At 38.5% G+C, this 26,811-nt stretch overlaps 1 protein-coding gene across 7 annotated transcripts in view; it reads left to right on the top strand.

Moving 5' to 3' along the window:
- The window catches only part of LOC126195139 (rho GTPase-activating protein 17-like), a 354,101-nt gene that overhangs the window by 287,206 nt on the left and 40,084 nt on the right, over window positions 1-26,811 (top strand). For 6 of the 7 annotated variants that reach the window (XM_049933640.1, XM_049933639.1, XM_049933638.1 and 3 more), the window contains exon 13: window positions 7,446-8,250. In XM_049933640.1, coding sequence (XP_049789597.1) covers window positions 7,446-8,250 — 805 coding nt within the window. The remainder of the gene's footprint in view (window positions 1-7,445; window positions 8,251-26,811) is intronic. The other variant, XM_049933644.1, reaches the window with a different exon arrangement.

Here is a 26,811-nt window from a genome sequence, read left to right on the forward strand (position 1 = left end):
TATACCTGTCCTTTTTTCCCCCTAAAGTAAGTCTTTCCGCTCTCGGGATTGGAATGACTCCTTACCCTCTCCCTTAAAACCCATATCCTTTCATCTTTCCCTCTCCTTCCCTCTTTCCCGACGAAGCAACCGGGGGTTGCGAAAGCTCAAAATTTTGTATGTGTGTTTGTGTGTTTTTTATTGTGCCTATCTACCAGCGCTTTCCTGTTTGGTAAGTCATGGAATCTCTGTTTTTAATATATTTTTCCCATGTGGAATGTTTCTTTATATATATATATATAGTAGAGAGAAACATTCCACGTAGGAAAAATATATCTAAAAACAAAGATGATGTGACTTACCAAATGAAAGTCCTGGCAGGTCGACAGACACACAAACATACACACAAAAGCTTTCGCAACAAACTGTTGCCTCATCAGGAAAGAGGGAAGGAGAGGGAAAGACGAAAGGATGTGGGTTTTAAGGGAGAGGGTAAGGAGTCATTCCAATCCCGGGAGCGGAAAGTTGTGAGGGTGACATGGTATTAGAAGGTGGAAAGTGTAACATGAGGTTGAAATGAAAATGAAAGATAAAAATATATGGGGAGAGATAAGGGTGAAATAGAAAGTAACTGGAGATCTGGTATGAAAAAAGGCGAAAAAGTGTTGGTTAAGTTGATCCTGTGGTGAACTTGGGTTGGTAGACAGCGATGCGCATGAAGGTTAGGTGGTTGTATTGCCGCTAAAACACGTTAAAGGACGGAGAAATTCGGGAAAATTTCGAAAAAACGTGTAAATGTATTAAGGGAGTGGTGTTGTGGTGAAAGATTACGAAAATGGGGCTAACAATTGTAATAATGACGTTAAAACCTGTGGGGAGCGGCTAAAAATGATCAGTAATGTGCGAAAAACGGAAGTGGAAATAAAGTGAAAGTTATTAGAACTGGTCGAAATGGTTGTTTAATACGTGAAAGCAGCTGTTATTGAAATAGAAACGGTGGATTTTATAGCAGCGGTAGTGTTGAAAGCGGAAAATAAAAAGTTTTGGTTATGGTTTGGAAGTGGGTTACGTATTATTGAGTATATGTAGGTGGGATAAAATTGTATTACGGTAAAAAGGGGAAGGTGAATACAAAGTGAGACTACTGGTAAAAACAGAAAGAGAAAATAAAGAGAAAATAAGACGAAAGGAAAGATTTTGAAATGCAACAGCGCCAATAACAAACGTAATTGTTGGGTTCAAATTAATGATATGGTTATAGTAGAGGGAAACATTCCACGTAGGAAAAATATATCTAAAAACAAAGATGATGTGACTTACCGAATGAAAGTCCTGGCAGGTCGACAGACACACAAACAAACACAAACATACACACAAAATTCAAGCTTTCGCAACAAACTGTTGCCTCATCAGGAAAGAGGGAAGGAGAATGACTCCTTACCCTCTCCCTTAAAACCCACATCCTTTCGTCTTTCTCTCTCCTTCCCTCTTTCCTGATGAGGCAACAGTTTGTTGCGAAAGCTTGAATTTTGTGTGTATGTTTGTGTTGGTTTTTTTGTGTGTCTGTCGACCTGCCAGGACTTTCATTTGGTAAGTCACATCATCTTTGTTTTATGGTTATAGTAGAGGGAAACATTCCACGTAGGAAAAATATATCTAAAAACAAAGATGATGTGACTTACCAAATGAAAGTCCTGGCAGGTCGACAGACACACAAACAAACACAAACATACACACAAAATTCAAGCTTTCGCAACAAACTGTTGCCTCATCAGGAAAGAGGGAAGGAGAGGGAAAGACGAAAGGATGTGGGTTTTAAGGGAGAGGGTAAGGAGTCATTCCAATCCCGGGAGGGGAAAGACTTACCTTAGGGGGAAAAAAGGACGGGTATACACTCGCACACGCACACACACACATATCCATCCACACATATACAGACACAAGCAGACACATTTAAAGACTAAGAGTTTGGGCAGAGATGTCAGTCGAGGCAGAAGTGCAGAGGCAAAGATGTTGAATGACGGGTGAGGTGTGAGTGGCGGCAACTTGAAATTAGCGGAGATTGAGGCCTGGTGGATAACGGGAAGAGAGGATATATTGAAGAGCAAGTTCCCATCTCCGGAGTTCGGATAGGTTGGTGTTGGTGGGAAGTATGCAGATAACCCGGACGGTGTAACACTGTGCCAAGATGTGCTGGCCGTGCACCAAGGCATGTTTAGCCACAGGGTGATCCTCATTACCAACAAACACTGTCTGCCTGTGTCCATTCATGCGAATGGACAGTTTGTTGCTGGTCATTCCCACATAGAATGCGTCACAGTGTAGGCAGGTCAGTTGGTAGATCACGCGGGTGCTTTCACACGTGGCTCTGCCTTTGATCGTGTACACCTTCCGGGTTACAGGACTGGAGTAGGTGGTGGTGGGAGGGTGCATGGGACAGGTTTTACACCGGGGGCGGTTACAAGGATAGGAGCCAGAGGGTAGGGAAGGTGGTTTGGGGATTTCATAGGGATGAACTAACAGGTTACGAAGGTTAGGTGGACGGCAGAAAGACACTCTTGGTGGAGTGGGGAGGATTTCATGAAGGATGGATCTCATTTCAGGGCAGGATTTGAGGAAGTCGTATCCCTGCTGGAGAGCCACATAAAGGATGGGAGACTGCATGTAATGGGTTGTATCTCTGCCTATGTAGATCAACACCTTCAACCAATTACATGCAGTCTCCCATCCTTCATCAAAGACACCAACCACTTTTTCGAACGCCTGGAATCCTTACCCAATCTGTTACCCCCGGAAACCATCCTTGTAACCATTGATGCCACTTCCTTATACACAAATATTCCACACGTCCAGGGCCTCGCTGCGATGGAGCACTTCCTTTCACGCCGATCACCTGCCACCCTACCTAAAACCTCTTTCCTCATCACCTTAGCCAGCTTCATCTTGACCCACAACTTCTTCACTTTCGAAGGCCAGACATACCAACAATTAAAGGGAACAGCCATGGGTACCAGTATGGCCCCTTCGTACGCCAACCTATTCATGGGTCGCTTAGAGGAAGCCTTCTTGGTTACCCAGGCCTGCCAACCCAAAGTTTGGTACAGATTTATTGATGACATCCTCATGATCTGGACTCACAGTGAAGAAGAACTTCAGAATTTCCTCTCCAACCTCAATTCCTTTGGTTCCATCAGATTCACCTGGTCCTACTCCAAATCCCATGCCACTTTCCTTGACGTTGACCTCCACCTGTCCAATGGCCAGCTTCACATGTCCGTCCACATCAAACCCACCAACAAGCAACAGTACCAGCATTATGACAGCTGCCACCCATTGCACATCAAACAGTCCCTTTCCTACAGCCTAGGTCTTCGTGGCAAACTAATCTGCTCCAGTCCGGAATCCCTGAACCATTACACCAACAACCTGACAACAGCTTTCGCATCTCGCAACTACCCTCCCGACCTGGTACAGAAGCAAAAAACCAGAGCCACTTCCTCATCCCCTCGAACCCAGAATCCCCCACAGAAGAAACACAAAAGTGCCCCACTTGTGACAGGATACTTTCCGGGACTGGACCAGACTCTGAATGTGGCTCTCCAGCAGGGATACGACTTCCTCAAATCCTGCCCTGAAATGAGATCCATCCTTCATGAAATCCTCCCCACTCCACCAAGAGTGTCTTTCTGCCGTCCACCTAACCTTCGTAACCTGTTAGTTCATCTCTATGAAATCCCCAAACCACCTTCCCTACCCTCTGGCTCCTATCCTTGTTACTGCCCCCGGTGTAATACCTGTCCCATGCACCCTCCCACCACCATCTACTCCAGTCCTGTAACCCGGAAGGTGTACACAATCAAAGGCAGAGCCACATGTGAAAGCACCCACGTGATTTACCAACTGACCTGCCTACACTGTGATGCATTCTATGTGGGAATGACCAGCAACAAACTGTCCATTCGCATGAATGGACACAGGCAGACAGTGTTTGTTAGTAATGAGGATCACCCTGTGGCTAAACAAGCCTTGGTGCACGGCCTGCACATCTTGGCACAGTGTTACACCGTCCGTGTTATCTGGATACTTCCCACCAACACCAACCTATCCGAACTCCGGAGATGGGAACTTGCTCTTCAATATATCCTCTCTTCCCGTTACCCACCAGGCCTCAATCTCCGCTAATTTCAAGTTGCCGCCACTCATACCTCACCTGTCATTCAACATCATCTTTGCCTCTTCACTTCCGCCTCGACTGACATCTCTGCCCAAATTCTTTGTCTTTAAATATGTCTGCTTGTGTCTGTATATGTGTGGATGGATATGTGTGTGTGTGTGTGCGAGTGTATACCCGTCCTTTTTTCCCCCTAAGGTAAGTCTTTCCGCTCCCGGGATTGGAATGACTCCTTACCCTCTACCTTAAAACCCACATCCTTCCGTCTTTCCCTCTCCTTCCCCTCTTTCCTGATGAGGCAACAGTTTGTTGCGAAAGCTTGAATTTTGTGTGTGTGCGTTTGTGTGTCTATCGACCTGCCAGCGCTTTTGTTCGGTAAGTCACATCATCTTTGTTTTTAGATATATTTTTCCCACGTGGAATGTTTCCCTCTCACAATTTACAAATGTCTGCTCGTGTCTGTGTATGTGCGGATGGATATGTGTGTGTGTGTGTGCGAGTGTATACCTATCCTTTTTTCCCCTAAGGTAAATCTTTCCGCTCCCGGGATTGGAATGACTCCTTACCCTCGCCCTTAAAACCCACATCCTTTCATCTTTCCCTCTCCTTCCCTCTTTCCTGACGAGGCAACCGTTGGTTGCAAAAGCTAGAATTTTGTGTGTATGTTTGTGTTGGTTTTTTTGTGTGTCTGTCGACCTGCCAGCACTTTCATTTGGTAAGTCACATCATCTTTGTTTTTAGATATATTTTTCCTATGTGGAATGTTTCCCTATATATATATATATATATATATATATATATATATATATATATATATAACAGAGGGAAACATTCCACGTGGAAAATATATATATATATATATATATATATATATATATATATATATATATATATATATATATAAAAAGAAAGATGATGAGACTTACCAAACAAAAGCGCTGGCAGGTCGATAGACACACAAACAAACACAAATATACACACAAAATTCAAGCTTGAAGTCTTTCCGCTCCCGGGATTGGAATGACTCCTTACCCTCTCCCTTAAAACCCACATCCTTTCGTCTTTCCCTCTCCTTCCCTCTTTCCTGATGAGGCAACAGTTTGTTGCGAAAGCTTGAATTTTGTGTGTATATTTGTGTTTGTTTGTGTGTCTATCGACCTGCCAGCGCTTTTGTTTGGTAAGTCTCATCATCTTTCTTTTTAGATATATTTTTTCCACGTGGAATGTTTCCCTCTGTTATATATATATATATATATATATATATATATATATATATATATAGAGAGAGAGAGAGAGAGAGAGAGAGAGAGGGGAGGGGGGGGGGGACATTCCACGTGGGAAAAATATATGTAAAAACAAAGATGATGTGACTTACCAAACGAAAGCCCTGGCAGGTCGATAGACACACAAACATACACACAAAATTCTAGCTTTCGCAACCAACGGTTGCCTCGTCAGGAAAGAGGGAAAGACGAAAGGATGGGGGTTTTAAGGGAGAGGGTAAGGGAGTCATTCCAATCCCGGGAGCGGAAAGACTTACCTTAGGGGAAAAAAGGACGGGTATACACTCGCGCGCGCGCACACACACATATCCATCCGCACATACACATGTTGGGTATAACTCCAACTGCAAACGTGCGATAACTAATAATGTCTCTTTCATTGTAAGACTCCAATCCTTTTTGAGCTCCGTACCTCTTAAAATAGCAATTGTTAACCATGAATTGCCACTAACTACTTCTGTTGTAGTACAAGAAAATTGAATCTTGCAAGCAACAAAAGTGATGGGTCCTTGTAGTAATTCTTGCTGTCCAGTTTCATTTGGAGTAATTGAAAACGTATCAACACTCTTGTATACTGGCATTTTGCTCCTTCTTCTATACATTCTCCTCCTGTACGGCATGGCTATGTGTATCGTGGGGCTGCCTCGAGTCGAATGAGCCTGCAGCTGCCTCAGTAGCGGATGCTGTTGCTGATGAGAACTGGGCACGGCAGGAAGTAGCAGGCCGATAAACCGCAATGGCGGCTTCACATATCTCAAGCACCCTGACTGCAAATTTATATATCACCGTTCATGAACAGCATACCACAGGGTGTTTTTCGACAGGACAATGCTCGCCCACATATAGCTGTTGTAACCCAAGACGTTCTACATAGTGTCGACATGTTGCATGCATATATATATATATATTAGTGGTTAGTTACCTGTAACGTTGGACATGGTGAGTTGAAGTTAGTCAAGAACGCCTTTAAGGCAACAAAGTGCCATTATTAACACCTCATTGAGTTCGAACAAGCTCATGTAATAGGGCTACGAGTAGCTGGATGTTCCTTCTGCGATACAGGCAGAAATGTAGCCCTATACATGATTGTTTACAGAGGTGGTCAGGAGAATGTGCGATCGCGAGAAGACCAGACTCCGGACAGCCACACGGCTCTAGCAAGAGGGAAGACAGTTGTGTTTGGCACATGGCTCTGACACATGATGCTACATCTGCAGTAGCAAGTTGAGCAGCAGGTGGCATCACAGTGACACAACGGATGGTTACTTCAAGGACAACTGTGAGCCAGACACCCTGTAGTGTGCATTCCACTGATCCCAAACCATTGACATTTGGAAATCAATAGTGTCACTGGATGTTAGAGTGGAGGACTGTCGTGTTTTCTGATGAAAACTGGATTTGTCCTGTCTCGATGCCAGTGAGGGCTGAGTGTTGGTTAGGAGGAGGCCAGCCTCTCTGTGCACTGGACCTACACATGGAGATATTGTCTGCGGTGCAATTTTGTATGATAGCAGGAGAACTCTCATTGTTATCTCAAGCACCCTGACTGCAAATTTATATATCACCGTCCATGAACAGCATACCACAGGGTGTTTTCCGACAGGACAATGCTCGCCCACATATAGCTGTTGTAATCCAAGACGTTCTACATAGTGTCGACATGTTGCTGCGGCCTGCTCGATCACTGGATCTGCCTCGAATCAAGTACATATGCAGCTTCATCGGAAAGCTTCACTGTCATCAACAAACATCATTAACAGTGCCTGTATTCACTTAACAAGGGCAACAGACTTGGAGCTCCATCTTTCAAACTGAGATCTATTTCATTGCTCTGCATAAATTATATTCTGGTGTTGCAATTTTTTGCCCCATTAGTGTATAATGTCATTAACAGTGGTGTAACTTGTGGATCTACTGTTGAAAAGTTGTTTTGTTTTGAACAGTTTGTTTACACATTTTAGATCTTACTGTATCTTAATTGTGATGTTTAATAATATAATTGTCTTCTCAAGCCCACCTCAAGGGAGTCCGAAGCCAATAACACGACGGAAGAATAAACCTGCACCAATACCACCAGCTGCTGTGAGTCGGGAGCACCCAGAAAAGCCTCCACGACCAACTGTGGCACCACCACCAGTGGTTTCAACGCTGCCACGACCAGCTAAGAAACCATTGTTACCAGAACCGCCTCCGCCACCACCGGCGACAACCGCCTCCAGGCGGAGTCTCGACCTAGAACATGCAGCGCCATTGGCGCAGCCCGAGGAGGTGACACCTCCGCCTGTGACGGAAGTGTCGCAGCCTCTGTCTGCTACTGGTGGAGGCCACACTACGACTGTCACTGTCACTGCAGGTAGCATTGGTAAGGTTTCCATCCTTTCGGATCACCAGCTCCACCTGCAGCCACATCTGCAGCACCAACAGCAGCAACAACAGAAGGTGACAGTGAATTGCAGTGATAGTAACATGAGCACCCTCGACAGGAAGCACTTGCAGAGACCTGTCGCTGCCCCACGTACCTCTGTAGTCAGTGTAAATACTTCTGTAGACTGTGTCCCTGGCACTGCAGAATCACACACTTTGTTCTCATCATCACCACCCAAATCCAACTCAGAAACGGTGGGTGTAAATAGTTCCACTTCGGCGGATGGAAGTGTGACACTGAGAAAAGTGCCTGTAAGTGACATTTGTGAAAAATCATCCAAACCGGTTGTGCCTGAACGACCTGCTTCCCTGTTGCGGCCACATGCAGCTTCTTTCCGTGCTACTAAGCATTCTGATGGTGATATTTCTTCTGTCGAAAAAGCAAATTCAGAAGTAAGTACTATTGTACCGGTTTCGGGGACTCACTCACCAGGGCAGCAATAATGTAAATATGTGTTGCTTGAGTCTTTGTGGTGTTCCTTGGTGTCTCATGTGATGTTACACTCTGCTTACGTCTGATGATTTTATTGTCATTCAGAGCTTTTAATTTATTTCAGCTTCTTTTGTTTTCCTCTCTCAAGTAATCACACAGCATTTGCTTCTTATTTATTTCAAAACTTTTTTAATGCTAAGCTGAAAAAAGTCAACACTTATGATTTTAAATAGTTTTGCTAAAATTAAATTCTCTCTTTATTTTGTAGCTTTACACTATGTTGTCAGAAATGTAAGCAAACAAGGCAGCTGAAGAAAAGACTGTTGACAGTTCCTGAGTAAAAATTAATTAAACTCTACTAGTTCTGCGATTGAATTTGCACGTACGTTTGGTCATATTTGTTTACAGTGGCACCTACCATTAAACAAACTTTGTATGTTAGCAGTCTCTTTTATTAGTCATTTTCAGTTTGCGTTATTATACTTAATGGTATCTGTTTCAATGCTCCATCAGTGTGTCGTATTCTTTTATTAACACAACGCTTTTTTTTTTTTTAAGATAGTTTGTTGTAATTATTGTGGGTTTGCCAGTGGAGACATAATTCACCAATACAGTTTGATTATGTGACTGACACAGTGTCTACAGATATGACATAGAAGTCTCTCCGCTTCTTGACTTTAAAGCAGAGCAGTTCTGATGGAGTTACAGCGTAAACTGCACAAGAAGTAACTGGAAGAGAGCAATTTGTGTGTATTAGGCTGCTATTGCGATTGACAAGTAAAATAGTATGGCGTAGAAGCATGTTGGTAGTACTTAGAATGAACATACTTTTGAAGACATGAAAAGTTAAACAAAACTTTATTGGAGAGCAGGGATAAATTTATTATTTTTGTCTTTCTTTCTGTTCTATGGAAAGAACTCAAAAAAGATAACCTGAAAAACACCACAAATTACGTAAAATACAGAAATTTATTTTCATGCAGATTTCTATTTTGTCAGGTCTGGGGATATTTCCAACCTATTTCTCATCATTTTTTATATTTCTGAACTGAGGAGCTGTTTATTCACTTTAACTTATCTAAGACATTTGCAACTTCGTCTATTTAACATTGAATGGGTATAATGACTCAGATACTTTAGTCAGGTTGGCTGTGGCTGTACACCATAAGTGTTAGAATTGTAATTTGTAGAAGACAACTTTTATTACATGCATTTGAGAGGAACCAGGTATTTTGTTTAAAAATGACTAAATACAGTAAGTAATGTATATAGGCGTCATAAAAAGTGTTTCCGAAAGTGAAGTTTGAATTAAAACTATAAAAAGAACTAAAGCTCAGAAATTAGTAGGTTTTATGGTGGTTTAAGTGTGATAATGGTCCCACTCAATGTTCATTTACTGTCAGTGACTGCCTATTCTTGAAAGAAGTTAAAATTTTATTACAAATAATACAGGACACAGGAAAGTAGGAAACTTCATTGTCAGTCACTTTTTCTTTAAATCTGTGTTAACATGTGTGGAGACATCAAAGTGAATTGGCTGTATTGCATCTATCTCTGAAAAGAAATCTCTCTTCTTGATTCTAACTGCAGTATGTTTTTTTAATTTGTTTTGAAAAAAAAAAAAGCCAACATCTCTTTGCATCAAATAGACTCACTCATTGTTGGAAAATTATGAGAAAAGTGCAAAATTTATTTAAACTTCTTGTAAGAGGCTTTCAATGCTTAAACTGATATTACAACATGAAACTTTTAAAATGTTCTTATGATATGGGCAGTATTAGTGTGTGTTTAGCAAATTCATTTTCAGTGCATATCAGCCTGTGCCTGTTAATCACAGCAAGCGATAGTCAGGGTTGCAAAGGTTTGGGGGGGGGGGGGGGGGGGCTGCACAGAGAGATGCAGCATTACCATTTCCTAACAACAATTGTAGCAATTGTGCAGAGCTGTGGCACTGTGGTTTTAAAATCTGCTACTGTTTTGTGTAGAAAATGTAAGACATAGCGTATTCCATAAATGTCTCCTACTTGTTTATATAGTATTTGTCAATTGGCACTGTCAGATACTATGGCTACTTGCAATAGTTCAGTGGGGAATAAATTGCAGAATAACTCACTGTAATTGCAAATTTCATATTGACAATAATCTTCACTGCAGAACTCTCAGAAAGGTACTGAATGTTTGTGGGTGTGGAAGAGTATATAACTCACTGTAATCACATTTTGTTATGGCATTTGTGACATTTATTCATTATTTCTTGTTGATAGATTTCTCAGTAAAATTTTGCCTGTCATCCTGATGTTCTTGTGTAATGAATTCAGTAATGTAAGTGAAGCTTATTTTTGATTTAGCTAGCATTTGTTTAGTGCACAGAGTAGTATGACATAACTGATCCCCGTGCCCTACATGTTAACTATTTGTGAATCATTAGTTAGTGGCAGGCAAAAAGGAGCATTGAAAGTGACCAGCAAACCCTAATGACAGAAACTGTTTTCCTGTTAAGTAATAAAATATTTCCCAACAGAAATAAAGCACACATTAGTGCATACTGTTAGTGATTGGCTGTTGGATATATATTCCAGGCTTGGGATGCTTTTGGTTTAAGTTGGTCAGGTGCAGCCTTTGAATTGACCAGGAAATTTTGTTCAGCACTGGATATTGGCATGACCACTAGCATTGTTGCCAACATTCTGTTGTTGAACATACCTACATCATAATAGCAGAAACCTGGCAACTTGTTAACACTACTTGTCTTTTGCGTTTTTCTCTTCCATTTCCTTCCCTCACCCTCTTTCGTGAAATATCATGGTTTCCAAACTCTCACTGTTTAAAACTATTGAAATGTTAACTCAAGCCAGTTTCTTCACTCTTTCTAGTTCCTTGCTACCACCACTTCCTTATTTCCTCTCTCTTTTTTTTTACACACCTATTAAGTTCGGCTGCCATCTTTGAACTGTGTCGATATCATATGCTCATTTTGGTATAAAATAATGTGGGCGACAGCTCTTGTAGACAAATGACTTATCCATTATTCTGTCTTTATCTCTTGTAGTATCACCTCCCTTTTGACACGCAATGTGTTGTCACCATTTGCAATCCCCACCCCCACCCCCCACCTGCCCTCTCCACCACCACCACCAAAACACAGAGTTGTTCCTGCTTCAGAACTGATAAGTAGACATTCCTCTTGTGTACCATGTAATGTATTTTGTTTCGATTTGAACAATAATTTAGTGGCATTCAGTGAAGATACTATGTAAATGTTATGTATGATTTCATCCTTTCATTTTGTGATCTGTTGGGGAACACTGGTATCACAAATGTAAATTTTTGTCAGCAATTCAGGCATGCAATGGTACACACCTGTGTTGTGTTTGTGTAGCAATACTTTCAGTATTTATATGTATGCATGATTTTCTGCCTTATGATTGTTGGATGATTATGATGCATCAAAAACTATAAAAGTGTGCATAAACTGTTTTTGGGGAGTATTGTTGTTGTCTCATTCAAATCCTTTTTGATTTAGCCAGTTACTGAATATGTAGTAATTTTTCTTGCAGTATTACTTTCCATTGACAAATGGTCTAAATCTTGTGTGTCTATATTTGTAGAATTAGAATGTTACTTGTGTTGAAGGAACTAAAAATCCTTGAATTTTATTCTGCTTGTTTTTCTTTTTCTTGACCTTTGAAAGCGATGGTATTCACTAGCTTCAATTGATGCTTTCCTCACAAACTACCCCCCCCCCTCTCTTTCTTTCTTTCTTTCTTTCTTTCTTTCTTTCTCACCTCCCCCTCTCCCCACTCCCCTCTCTCCCAAGTTGTCATTTCAGTACAATGAAAGAAGCCATGACACATCATTTTTAATTGTATTGTACTGATTGAATATGATTGACTGTCTTGAAGTCAATCTGTCAAAAAGATGAATAATGAATCTGCTCCTTACACCGCACTGGGACTAGTCTCACATATTCAATTGTTTTTTGTTACTAGTTTCTATACATGTTTTTCGTTGGAGATACAATATATAGACGAGGAAAGAAATAATTGAGGTACAATATATAGTTGAGGAAAGAAATAATTGTAGTTTTTTTTCTGCAGTTTTGAAGACTGAAATGAGTAATGTGCTGTGTAATATTAAAGAAAAGGCACTCGCTCACAGCAGATATCATAGAGAACTATGTCATGTTTTATTAGAAATTTGGTCAGTTACTTATGTTGCTATCACAAATTTTTCCTCAGGTCCAGTACATAAATTTCAGTAATTGATTATTTGGAGTGTATTTGTGTGTGCCTCTTAGGTTGTTGATAAAATCTGGTGTACTTCCATAGTAGTTTGCAGAGTGACATATTTTGTTTTAGGGCCACTGTGATGGACACATACCACTGAAAGGTTTACAGTTGCAGAGATTAATGTATAAGAAAGTTTTTTTTTCCTGTGTAAATACAGGTATGTCCCATCGCTGAACTGAAATTACAGAAGTCACTCATTTTGTGACGATTGTCATTTATTGTATATTTATGGCATTATGAGCTCAGTATTTCAGAAAAGAAAGACTGCAAATAAAAGAATTTAAAATGATATCCAGATGGTATGCTTATTTGGTATTAATTTTGACTAAATCAGTTTAATGAGTACTGCCCTGTTTATTATATACTTCATTTGTATGTTTCCAGATATGTTATTTGATGTTGTGTTGGGTGTGACAGAAATATAGATTTTATTTATTGTATATATTTAAAATGAAGAAAGCAGTTAGTCTGCATGGTAGCTATATTAATGTATCTAAGTCTTCAATAACAGTAAAACAAACAGATCTTCCTAATGTATAATAATTTTAACAATAGTGTTTTTTGAAATCACACAAACTGATTTGCATTTGGTACTTGATATTAGTGCCATAGGGCTCCATATATTAACTGGTAAATAAAAGAATTTCACTGCCTGAATACTTAGACTTCCATGGCACTTTCTCAAAATTATCATCAGCATTTTGTTATTACTTGTTGTGCTCGGTTCCTTATATGTCTGTTTTCTTTTTCTTTTGTTATTATTGTAGTTACTATTTGCATTTTTTAGTAAATACACTTTGCTTGTTTTACACTTGTGATTATTTCATTTATTCTGTTGAGTATAGTTTTGCACGCTGCATTCATGTTAGCTTTGTAGCAAAAGTGTGTTATTCAGCTTTTGTTTGCTGTTAATTTGTATTGTTTCTTATGTTGCTATTAAACTCTTGTTGTCCTGCTGTAAATTTGGATTACATTTCTTTCCTATTACAAATGTGATATGTCCTCTTTACCCTTGTTGCACAAAATGTGGTTGCCTTGGGATCACATTGGTTATGTTGTTAAAGTTTTATGTAAAGTATCAGTGTGTCAGCGCTGCATGCAGGCATTTGTTGTTGGCTCTGGTTATCTATTGCAAACAAAGAAAAACAGATCAGAGGAAAAACTTCTGCTTGTGAGTGCTCCTACAATACCATTTTGTAGATTGTATCAAGCATTGTGACTGGAATGGTAAACTTCAGAGTGTTTATAAAAAAATATTATGACAAGTTAGCATGGGATAAAATAGAACAAAAATGACAGTTAAAAACAGGGGACAACCAAGCAATGAAGGAAAAAACCTGTAATTTTAAAGAATTCTGGTAATTTTTCATTGTTTAAGTAAAACATTAATTTTTTTGTAATTTTGACTGGTAAGAACTGCTGCCTAACAATAAATTTTACTTTAGGCCACTGCTGTAGTATAATACTGCAGCAGTAAAATATAAATGAGAGACTAACGCCAAAGTACAACTTAAGTTGCGAAAAGAATGCATCACTTACAACAACAAAACACAGTGCGCACCTAGTGTCTGTCGACAGCAAAATGTGTCAAAGGCTTTAGGATGAAGAGTAGCCAATACTTTTAGACACAAACTGCTTTCGATGAGTACGATGGTGTGAGAAGATGTTGTGAATGGTACTTTGAGAAGTGTTAATTTCAAAGTAAATTTATTTGCGCGCAATATGAATTAAGTTACATGTGAAAATGTGCAATGAATTTCTTAAATCACTGAGCATTTGACACTCATTCAAAACAACACTTTGAGGAACAACCACTTGGAAAAATTTTACTGGCATGTTTGTGTTTGGTATATCTCATAGGGTAACATACACTAAATAGATCAATATTATATGTGAAAGCTTAGCTTTTCTTGTAGCTGTATGTATGTATGTAAATATAAACCAGTAATTTTTCCTATTTCTGTGTTCATACTACACCACGTGTCCTATGAACTGAATAACAGGTGTCACTGGCTGGCAACATCACATGATTATGTGAGCTAGGATTGGCTGACAAAAGTGCAGTGCAATCTCGATTTCAGTGCTTCAGAAACTACTGCGCTGTATCGTGTATAAAATCTTTACATTCCAAGAATTGATAAGTTCTACAGCTCAAAGGGAGAGTAAATTGTCACTTAACAGGTAGAAAGTGTATTTCCACCTGGGAAAAAGTGTATTTTTAACTGGGAAATCCAGAATTTTTTTTCCTGTCTACATACATATCCTGAAAAATTTTTTGAGTAAAAGTTATGTTGTGTACATTTATCAAGTAGTGTTCAAACTGTTGCTGTATCTTCATCTTAGGTTCTCCCTCTCAGCTGATATGTTATTTTCTGTGGGCAAATAAATATATGAAATTATATTAATTGTTTCTACAGATAATTACAATTTTTGCAATTTCATTCTTAAATATTATAAATTATGCAAACATTTCAGTTTGAAGAGCAATGAGAGGGTAATTAGGAAGTGTAAACCTGGACAGCAATAAGATTCAAGGGGAAAGTGCTATTTATTTAACTACGTCTGTGAGCAACGAAATAAGCATTACATGGAATATGGAAGGTCTTAAACAAATGTAAAAGAAGGGAGGCTTGCAAGGAAGGATAACAGAACACATCAGAACCAGCCAATCCCCCCCCCCCAAAAAAAAGGGGGGGGGGGGAATTTGTTAGTGTTTCACTGTGCAGGATATTTGTGTGTTGCTGTGCTCAAGCACATCCCTTTGTGAGTTAGTCAGTAGGAATGCAGTAAAATTCCACTTGTGGAAAGCATGATGGAAGGAACTGATATGTTTGAAGAAATCATTTTGGAAATTTGTAAAGACTTACTGAAAAAATGTGAAAAGGGAGGAAGGATGAAAAATGAAAATCTAGAATGTTGTTAATGCTTACAGCAATTGACTTATTGTATACGGTAAAATAATTTGCAATAACAGTACCATGCTGAGTTACATAACTGTGGGAGCTCAACTGGCAAAAAAGTTGTGGAGCCTAACATTGGCCAATATAACTATGCTGATAATTTAGATCAAAGATAAATCAAACCAAAATACTATATTTACTCATATCTATTGAATCAGACCCACGGCAGAGGACGAGGTGGAAATAAGAGCAGCACTTTTAAAACTTGTAAGTAATATCACGTGTAAAAATGCACTTCATTATTTCAGGTGCTTAATATGATACAGTAAGTCAGTGTTGTTGAACTAATGCCCAATAACTGTAGTTCCTTTGCATGCCCATGTTTAGATTTGCATGATTGCACTTTTCACATTTCATTATATTGAAAACACTAACCACTCTATGTAATCCAAATAATGCTATGACATTTCCTGGGGCAAATTTATGTGGTGTAAATAAGCGAAAATTATTGGTGGATGATTGCATGTACTTTTCCTCCTTTTTTCCCCTATCCCAGCTTGGATGGCTTATAGTAGATAATTTCTTTCAGGCCCAGTTATTTTATTTAAATGTTGATAATTTTCATTTAGCGGAGATGCTGAGTCGCGATAGGCACAACAAAAAGATCACTCAATTATAGCTTTCGGCCATTAAGGCATCTGTCAGCAATAGACACACATACACACACTCATGGAAACGCAACTTGCATACACACTGCCAGTGTGGTTTCAATTATCTGCGACTGCAGACGTGTGTGTGTGTGTGTGTGTGTGTGTGTGTGTGTGTGTGTGTGTGTGTGTGTGTGTGTGTATTGCTGACAAAGGCCTTAACGGCCAAAAGCTGTTATTGTGTGAATCGTTTTATTGTGCCTATCGCGACTCAGCATCTCCACTCTACAGTGAGTAGCAACTTTCCTTCTGTAATATTGTTACATTACATCTTGGATTTTCCATTGGTTAATTTCCTTTTACATATTCTTGAGGCTCTTGCACATACAGAGGTCTTCTGGCATGATTTTGTTTCACATAAATGTGAAAGGAATGCAAAGCATAAATTTCTGTACTTAATTGTTCTGTGGCCATAAAAGGCTTTTGATACCATATGTACGCATACTGTATGCATGATTTTAAGGTATTGTGGCTTAGATCGCTTCTCCTATATACCATATTTTACAGACTGTAAAGTGCACCTTAATTTTTAAGCAATTTTTTTAAAAAACTTTTTTGCCTTTTTTATTGTTAGATTGCAAATCCAGACTAAAAACAAAATTCTTAGTTTATAAAACCGAACTGACCTTTAAAATTAATGAAAATCATCAACTGAACTTTCTTCTTCTTCTTCTTCTTCTTCTTCTTTGTCCTCTTCGTATGTAAGATGGTCTTCAGTGCCATCGGGAGCTTACTTATTCCACACTTCTTGAAAGATTTAACAAATAATGTCTTCTCTCATTCTAGACCACGACTGTTTTATCCACTGACGCACTTGTTTGATTGTAGGTTGTTTTAAAGCTCCCATCAGTGTGAATTTATGTTAGGTACCTTCCATCATCCATTTGTTCCATTCCTAAGTTTCTTTCATCATCCATTTGTTCCATTCCTCTGTCTCACACAAACTGCAAATGGTTTATTTATTGAGACAAAAAGAGGTTGCAGTTGTGAAGTAAGTGCTCCCAGAATAATAGCATGGTAGAGCACTTGCCCGCGAAAGGCAAAGGTCCCGAGTTCGAGTCTCGGTCGGGCGCACAGTTTTAATCTGCCAGGAAGTTTAATAGCAAGCTGTCTCAATTTCTGTTTCACAGAATTTTTCTAATGACTACGAAACTGAGTTAGTACAAGAAGAGAACTCTTCTTCAATAAAGCACCTTTTCTTCTCTCCCACACTCTGTTAATCCATAATTTCATGCCAGCCTCATCCATCTGACCCTTGTATGTTAACACCACCATATGACGGTATTTCAGAAGTTTTTGGCATTGTTTTGCACATAAAAATGATCATCGGATCATCAGCACAACATGGATGGGCAAACAGTGTAGTGCATTTTTTCATATCCACTTATTTTTATAGTTACTGTTTTAGTATCTTTCATGGCAACAGTTCTGTTACTTGGCACATCAAATGTTAGAGGAGTTTTGTCCATATTTGCTATTTGTCTTAGTTCCACATTGGTTTTCTTTCGATGTTGAATAATAAAGCGTTGGAAAGATAATATTTTTTTCTTCATGCTCTTCAGGCATTTTTTTAAGATATTTTGGGTTTGGTTCGCATGCTAGGTCCATGACATTTTGTAAACCTGTAGCACCAACCACCTCCACCCCTAAAATCTGTTAAGTTCCACTGTAGCACTAGCTTATGATTGTGTATTTGACTCATTTTTGTATTAATTTCAGTACCATTTTGATGGTGTCCTTGAATCCATTTCAATATTTCATCTTCTAGTTTTGGCCATTTTGCATTCAGTCCTCTATTTTCCCATTTAGTCTTCCACATTTTATTTCAGTTTTTCTTTACTAGTCCACCAACAGCAAATGTTTGGTGCTAGTTTTTTTTTTTTCCCCCCTCGTGTTGGTGGAGGACTGAGATGCCACTCAGCTGCTCTGTTTCCTTGTTGCTCTCCATATGCTATTACTTTCTGTCTATAGCCCACATCTTATGAATAGCTTTTACTTTTTTTTTACCATATGAAACTAGCTGCTAACAAAAATATTTTACTGTTACCAATAACACAAATCACTTTCAGTTCAAGTTGACTGGCACCGTAGACTGTAATGACGCATCATAGGCTAGACAGAATTCTGGTTGTGAATACACACAACACGTTTGTCACACAGGTGCACTGCTGCTGGCAGTTAAATCTAGTGTTGGCAGATAGAGACAGCTTTCCTTTGGCATTGGACATACGGCTGTTTTTAAGACTGATAGGAATTTTAAATCAAACATGCGACATTTTCATATTAATTTCGAGTGTAAGATGCACCTGAATTTTGGAGGCAGTTTTTTGAAGAAAGAAGTGCATCGTATAGTCTGTAAAATACAGTAGGTAGTTATCTCCCAGATGAGACAGAAATGCTGGCCATTACTAACCTTCAGGAGGCAAAATATTTAGAATCACTGCTACACAGGTGTAAAAGTAAAAGTGACAACACTATCCTAGGTTTTGAAACTGTCAGTTCATTCCTCAGTAAGCAGAGGAGGATAGACTGGGGAAGATAATAAAGGAAAGACAGGTCACTCACAGATTCCAGGCTGAGAGGGACTCACTTGTATTGAAGGTGAGGGTAAACAGAGATCAGTTTGATGAGGGTATCTATGAACAGTACAGTTGTAACTGTCGTTAGTCAGAGGCTCTAATTTAATAGCAGTATCCAGCACATGAGGGATAACAAACATGCTTGAAAACTTGTACGTCAAGCTCAGTACTAGCAGTGTAAGCACTGTAATGGCAAGCTCAGAAACACCTTGCAGAGCATTAGCATAAATTCAAATACATTGAGTGCACAGGCAGAGAATCAAAAGCTCTGGAGCCTAACCAGCTCAGTTGGAGTTGATTTGTTTGAATAAGGTTGTAGAGGGTAAGAAACAGAGGGTCAGCAAAGATTAAAAAGTTTGGCAAACACGCTGTCATCCCTGTCTTGCAGTCAGGAGCAACATGTGTAGATATGGGTTCTGCACAGATTGATTGCCTGAGCCACCAAAAGCAAGTACATAAACATTTTTACAGCATTACAGGAGAAAAATGTGCACTCAGAAATGAGTGGCAGCTAAAAGAAGCAGTTGGATTGATACCCGAGGGATTAGTTTGTGAGCAGTGGAGCAATAGGTTTTAAGCTGATTTTTGAACTTCAGCTAACTATTGACATGGTTTCCAGTTTCAGGCTGACGTAATTTAGCATTTTAAAAAAGCACCAGCTTATTTTCACCCATAATTGCATTATTATTATTATCATCATCATCTTTGTATTGACCAACTGGGATCACATAACTTCAGTTCCTCTTCTTCGTCATTTTCTACTTTTCCAGAACGCCTCCATCATCTCCCCATGTTGTCTTTTTTCTTTATTCTGTCAATGTTGTCCCTGATTTCTTATTCCTTCTGCCTTAAAAGTCTTCTAAATTTAGTATTTTATTCTTTGAAATGTTTCTTTCTGTTATTTCTGATTCTTTGATGTTGTGTCTTTAGATCTTTTCTTATTCATGTAATCCAAGCTATTTTCCAGAGATCCACTGTCTCAGAGAAGACTGACAGCAGAATAACATCCCAAAGTTAACACCAACCCTGCAGCTGAAAGTATTGAGTTGGTTAACTGTGTATATGCATGGTAGTCAGTTTAGCTGTTCATACCTGTGTTATTATGCTTGTCTTAATGTAAAATAAATGGAAAGTACTAATCAGTGAAGTAATGTGTCAGCTGAGCTCGGCAATTGCATGAAACAGTTGTAACATTTCATACTTTACATTATGAGGAAATAACACAATTATGAAAAGGATAGAGTGCTGCTCATCATAGAGATGACCCACTGACTTTCCGACACAGGCACAAAAAAAAAAAAAAAAAAAGACTTCATGGAGTACTCTGTTTACTTGCTGTAGCTGTAATCAACCATTGTATTGAATTTTTGGAGCTCCTATTTAGAGAAGGTTGGAAAACTACTGTTATATATTAACATCTTGTCAGTGTATCCATAAAATTAGTCTTTCTGTTGAGCGGCATAAGTTGGATTCTTGCATATCATTAAATGTTACTTTTTCCATATGTAGACCCATTTTCTCATCACTCTTTGTGTCTGAACTCTCATTGTGCCTCAAAAACCTTACAACAGAATTATTGCATTGCCATTTGGTGTACTCTTCTGGAGAGACTTTTTGCACTGTTTGTCCATCTTTCATACTGTTCCAATAACTGTTACTTCAAACTTCAGTCAAGGCACATTTTACTTCACATCATACCAGCTCCACTCAGAATTGCTTCTGATCACCCTCATAACCTTTTAAATATCTTTATTGAAACCTTACATTTCCAAAACACCTTCACACCAAATGCCCCCCCCCCCCCCCCCTGTCCTTCAACTAATTCCACTGTAAAACCTGCTCCATGCATCAACCCACAATCATTGCTCTATCGCTTCCACTGACAGAGTGTACAACATTCCAGGCAGTCATATGTGACTCACTCATGTCATTTATTGACACAGCATTCCTCTTAGGGATGGCTGCCTAAAAACTGGTAGATTGGACACAGACAAGCTTTTTCCACTGCTCAGTTACCAAGACTGCTCTCCAACACGACTCGAGAGGCTTGAGTGGTGGCTACACTGCACGGTGTATTTGGATTCTTCCACTGAGCACCAGTTTTTCTGAACTCTAGAGACGGCAACTGTATCTTCATCTTATCCGCCCACATTTTACTTCAGACAATGGAAACTCCAGGTTGAAGTATCAACAATGTGAGGAAAAGATAAATTGCTACTTACCAGAAAGATGACACGTTAAGCTGCAGACAGGTACAATTAAAAGACCCTTACATATTATCTTTTGGCCACAACCTTCAGCAGAAAAAGATGAAGGCTGTGGCCGAAAGCTAAACACGCACACCATTCATTCATTCACAAGCAAGCACACATCACACACACACACATGACAGCCAACTCCAGCAGTACGGACCATTCTGGTTTAAGCTGCTGGAGTTGATGGTCATGTGTGTGTAAGGTGTGCTAGCTTGTCAGTGAGTGGTGTGTGTTTCTCTTTCTTTTTCTGATGAAGGCTGTGGCTGAAAGCTAAAGTGTAAGTGTCTTTTAAGTGTGCCTATTTGCAACTTAATATGTTGTCTTTATGATAAGTAGCAGTCTATTTTTTCCTTACATTGTTCACATTTTACTTCAGTTTTTCAGGCTTATTAGAATTTTTACTTATTCTCCACCTATCTTAACCTCGTAATTTCACTCTACTTCTCGAATACACTATACTTTTCTCATTTTTTCCATTTTTATATCCTACTTTATTTTTCAGTGTGTTTCCTAATGTATTATGTTTAACTCTCTCTCATTCTGACTTCTTGTGCACTAAACAGATTCTGAGCCCAATTTATCTATCGTTCTGATTGACCTTGGATCATTGGAGAAAATTGACATCGTGAGCTTTACCATTTCATGATCACATATAAATCTGTAAATCCGCTGCTATCTCTTTTTATGTTACAAATCATACAAGGGGTAGTCACGAGTTTTAACTGTCACCATGAAAAAATGAAGTTATCTAAATTCATTTTGTGTTTACTTGTAGATATTTGTCTGCAGTCTTGATATGCATTAAAATCTCCATGCCATAGTACTGTAGTATGCCCCTAGTGGAGGGATGGGGCACAGTCCTTCCATTGATAAAGTGGAGTTCTGTGCTGTAGTTCATTTTCTGCAACATTACTACTGCTGCCAAAAGCGAATTACTCCACATTCTGCTGTATCAGTGGGCTGCACCATTTTGTTTCGACTGCTACGGTACTGTAGTTTGGGGATTTCACCATGTACCAGAACTGCAAAGTGCACTACGAACAAATGAACAAACGAAATTATTTATGAGATTTAACATTTCTCTTTGAAGTTGGCGATTAAAATTTTACAATTAACCCTTGAACGTGTTTAAATAAGGCAACTGCACACACAATATTCAATAATCATTGATATTTTCACTGGTACGATACTATCCTCCAACATTTCTTATCAACTCCTCTTATGAGTTTCTTTCCTCCTCAGTTCTTCCTAGTTCCTCTTCACTTTCTTCAGTATGTAGCAATTTTTAGATGACTTTCTGTAGTGTAAAACATTTCATATGCTTCCAGTATCTTCAGTTTTCCTTGTTTCGTGTTTCACTTCCATTATAATACTGTTCTCCAGATATACATTTTCGAAAAAATTATTTTCAATTTCATGTCAATATTTAATACCAGAGGAGTTCTGTTGTTGACTTTTGTTCATATGTATCAATCAACTTCTGATATACCACCCTTCTGGATGTCTCGTGTAATTTTGCTTTCTAGATGTGAAGTCTTTCACTACTTATACTTGGTACTCACCAGTTTTTGTGTATTAAGAAGGAACTAAAGACCCTGTTATTCTTTCTGCTGTTCTTTATCACTTGTTTATGCTCAACCCAAACTCTGTGCTAAGTAATTTGCTGTATCAATGCAACAACTTTTTTTAAGTCTTCAGCATTGTTGAAGTCCTTTCTTCACAGTTACCTTACCACTCTTCCTAATTTTGGTGATGCAAACATCCATTACATCTTTCCCTTAGCTGCCTTTCCTTTTAATCAGATTAATTAATACTAATCTAATGTCAGATCTGTGTCACAATTTTTCAGCAATCGTGTTGTGAAAATCTGATTGGAAAATCAGTGTAGCTTCAGAGGTTTTTTCCCGATTCTTAGGAAGTGGCTGTTACAGGATTATTTTGGAAGGTTGCCTGTTTCTTGTGTACTTTTCGAAATGAAGTGGTTTGTATTGCATTCTCATGCTGTTGTTCTTTTCTGTCTTTGTGAGAAATTCATCACTTTGAAGATTTGAGGGGTGTCTGAGATTGTTTACTCCTCCTTGACGGAATGATGGAACTTCCTTATATCAGAAGTATTTGACCACTGTAACACAATATCTCATTTATGAAAACTCAGTGACTGTGCTGGAACCTGGGCTTTTTGGGTTAAAGATCATAGATAATAATCAATAGAATACGCTGAAAAAAGGTGTGTCTAAAAGATGAAATGCAGAAAAATGAGTGTTGCACTAGCTTGTACATTCCATTTACTGGAACACATTCAACTTTGGAGATCCTGCTATTGAATATACTACTGCAGGCATAACTTCCAGCTTTATGTGGATATATGAAACTCTCCACCCAAGTTGACTGTGTTAAACTTATTAATACATTGTTCCCTGAAGGAGTGCAAACTTACAAATTCTCATTTGTCTTCATTGAAATTTGAAACAGGACATTTAGAAATAGGAGGAATTATCTTTATATATACAGTTTCCCTCATCAATATTCTATTTTTTGTCCACTGATATTTTTTCTTATATTCTTGTATAAAGTGTACTTCATCGAGCTGATAGTCATTATTAGGAGTGAAATGGATTTCTGAAAAAGGAATTGCCCCCTAATTATAAGGAGAATTCATGTGTCTGTGAGCACTGTATTTTCACCCTTTATTCCCAAGATCAACAATCATTAAGAATGTACTGAGAAATATTTATTATTTTTTAAATAACATGGTAATTGTTAAAATTAGCCTAATTTAAATGCATATTATTCTTTTCCATGTACAACATTACAAGATTATATATCCTTTTAACTTTCAGAGTGGAGTTAAGATGTAGATTTCAATGAATGTGTTGTGACAAATCAGAGTTAGTGCTACATCAGGGCTGTACTAGACCATTAGGTTATCTGAGCTCCCTCAAAACCTGACGTAAACTTTTGTTGTTATTGGTGTCATCTTTTTTGTCCTCCAAACATAAAACCAGAGGTTCTTTCATGGGACATGTATGTATAACATTACTGGGGAAGCAGTTTTGGTGGAGGACAGTGGCTTACCTTGCCATAAGGATGTATGCCAATTCTGTTTAAAACAACAGAATAAAATGTAAGTGACACAAAATTTGGAGTTAGGCCATGAAGTGTGTTAAGATAGGTCAAAGGTGACTGCTCGCACTAAGCCGGAGGTCTAAGTTCAAAGCTTAGTCTGGCACAAATTTTTGTTTGTCACAACATATTCATTATTCATCACATTGCAGATTCAGCATTTCTGAATAGTTTTCACCAACATCTTTTCACATAATTTTGTGAATTGAATTCTAGATTTGTAATGTTATAAAGTCTGCTTAAATTGGTATCTGCTTTCAAGTATTTTAGGTTATTGAAGTTTAAAGTTAGAGACAATAATTGTTGTCCAGATTCCCTGTTTAACTTCTCATGTCTAATTTCATTGACAAATACGTTCATGATAACACAATAGATACATCATTGTGCCTCTGTCTCCCACCTAGACCTTAGGTCAGAGGTCTCCATATGTACTAAAAAAATGTTTCAAAAAACTGCATCCATATCACAGTTGATTAAAACACTCTATTGTGATGACGCCCATTGTGGAGGTACTGGTTCGAATCTCATTGGTGTAAGAAAACTTCGTCAGCGGTATTTCACTAGCAAGGAGAGGATAGATAGTAACATGTATTCAGAGAACATCAACTTCTCACAATTTTCAGGGTCAAATTGATGACCAGGCACCACAGAGAGAAAGGGGGAGCAGCCATGATCAAAACTATTTGATGGTTTTAAATATTTTTGGTAACATAGTCAACAAGAATGAAATCTGTGTTTCATAATTGTACAAAATCAATCTCATCTGTGCAACTGCAGTTGGTAGTTTGTGCTGTTAATGCGTACTGTATTATGAGAACAATATACAAATTGCATTGCCAGTCTTGTGAAGATGACACACATAATGTTGTTGGGTGTTCAGTACAAGAGAGAGACTGAGTTTGACCAGTTGGAATACGCTAGTTAGTGGAAGTGTGGTAGGGCCTTTTTTTGTTATCTATCCATTTAAGTGGCAACATTAAGGTGTTCAGCCCTCTCATATGTTTAATCAATCATTCTTAGAGATTCTCTGTAAAATTACAGTATGGAATACAGGTGGTGGTGGTGGTGGTGGTGACTAAGATATTTATTTGCATTGGGGTAAAAGCAAGAGAAACGACATATTGTCATCAGCAATTTGGAATCTGCTGGTAGATAATGGCTGCCATTATCATTTCCATCCACTACAGTCTTCAGCTGTACATATCTGTATGTTGCTCCTGCATGTTGTCTATGGTTGTCCCACCATCCGTTCATCTGGCTGCATGTCCTGACCATGTACACTACATTTTCTTTGTTTGATTTCCTTCCTGTTTTAGTAATTTCCAATATGATGTATTTCCATTCCATGCAACATTCAGTTTTTGACAGTTTTTCATTAAATGTCCCTGTCTCAGTCAAAACTGGCAGTACACAGTGATTGTAAACTTGTCTTTTGAAACTTGTAGCAAGCTTAATTTTTATATCTTATTTGGTTTATCAAAAGCATTCCATGTCATTTTTACTCTTCTGTTGAATTTTGTTGATTGTCAATCAAATCATTATCTTTATCTTCTATTACATAAAATACAAAGCTCATCAACTAACTCTTAAGACATCACTGTTAATTTGTGCTATTTTTCAGTGAGCCTAATTCCGCATTAGCTCTATTAAGTTCTTCCATTGACTATTAACAGTTTATCTGTAGTGGAGCACATAGCACAATGTCAACAGCAAAATGAAGGTGGTTCTTTACATTCCATTACTGTGCATCTGTGTATTCCTTCATTTTCCCAGTTGAAAGATCTGAAAACCTCCTCTTCGAATGCTGAAAATTGATTACATTCAGTTGCCTTGCCTGATATCTGTGTCAGTAGTAAATTTTTTAATATGTGATGAGGTCTGATTTTTCAATATACTCACATAAACTAAATGAGTGCCTTGTTTCTTTAGGGGTATTAGTACAGATATTGTTGAAACCAAAGTCTATGAAAACGTGAAAAAGTGTTAATTCATTCTCATGACTTCCATCTACAATTTTGTTTCTGACCTGCAGTTGATCCATTGTGCTGTATCTACACCAAAAGCCAGTATCCTCTTATGCATGAGTGAAATCCAACATTTTTCTGTGCAGTTGGTAATAATGATAATGAGCGTATGGCATTGGTGGCCGGGAGACCCCTCGCGGGGCGGTCCGGCCGCCGCTCCACAAGTTCTTTAACGCCACTATGGTGTGCAGTTGGTGATATTTTTATTGTAGATCTCATGCATTATGGAGAGGAGGCTTATAGATCTTTAGTTTTAATTACAGAATTGCTGCATTTCTGGGGTACTGTCTTCCTCTTCAGACATATGTAAATAATTATGAAAATTTATTGTGTGATACTTTGCCTCCAGCCTGAATCACGTCTATTGAAATACAAACAACAGGAAAAAATAGATTGCTACGTACCGCAAAGGAGACACGTCAAGTTGCAAATATGCACAATTAAAATTACAGTAACAATTATTAAAAACAATTAAATTTTAATTGTGCCAGTTTTCAACTTAACGTATCTTATTTATGGTTAGTAGCACTCTATCTTTTCTTACATTTTTGTTATTCCTATGTGGAGTTTCCATCTATTGAAATACAATCATATACAGGGGCCTTTCCTTTTTTCAGGCCTGGAATAGCATTATACATCACATC

Source organism: Schistocerca nitens, chromosome 7 (assembly GCF_023898315.1).
Source record: "Schistocerca nitens isolate TAMUIC-IGC-003100 chromosome 7, iqSchNite1.1, whole genome shotgun sequence".
In the NCBI taxonomy this organism is placed as follows: domain Eukaryota; kingdom Metazoa; phylum Arthropoda; class Insecta; order Orthoptera; family Acrididae; genus Schistocerca; species Schistocerca nitens.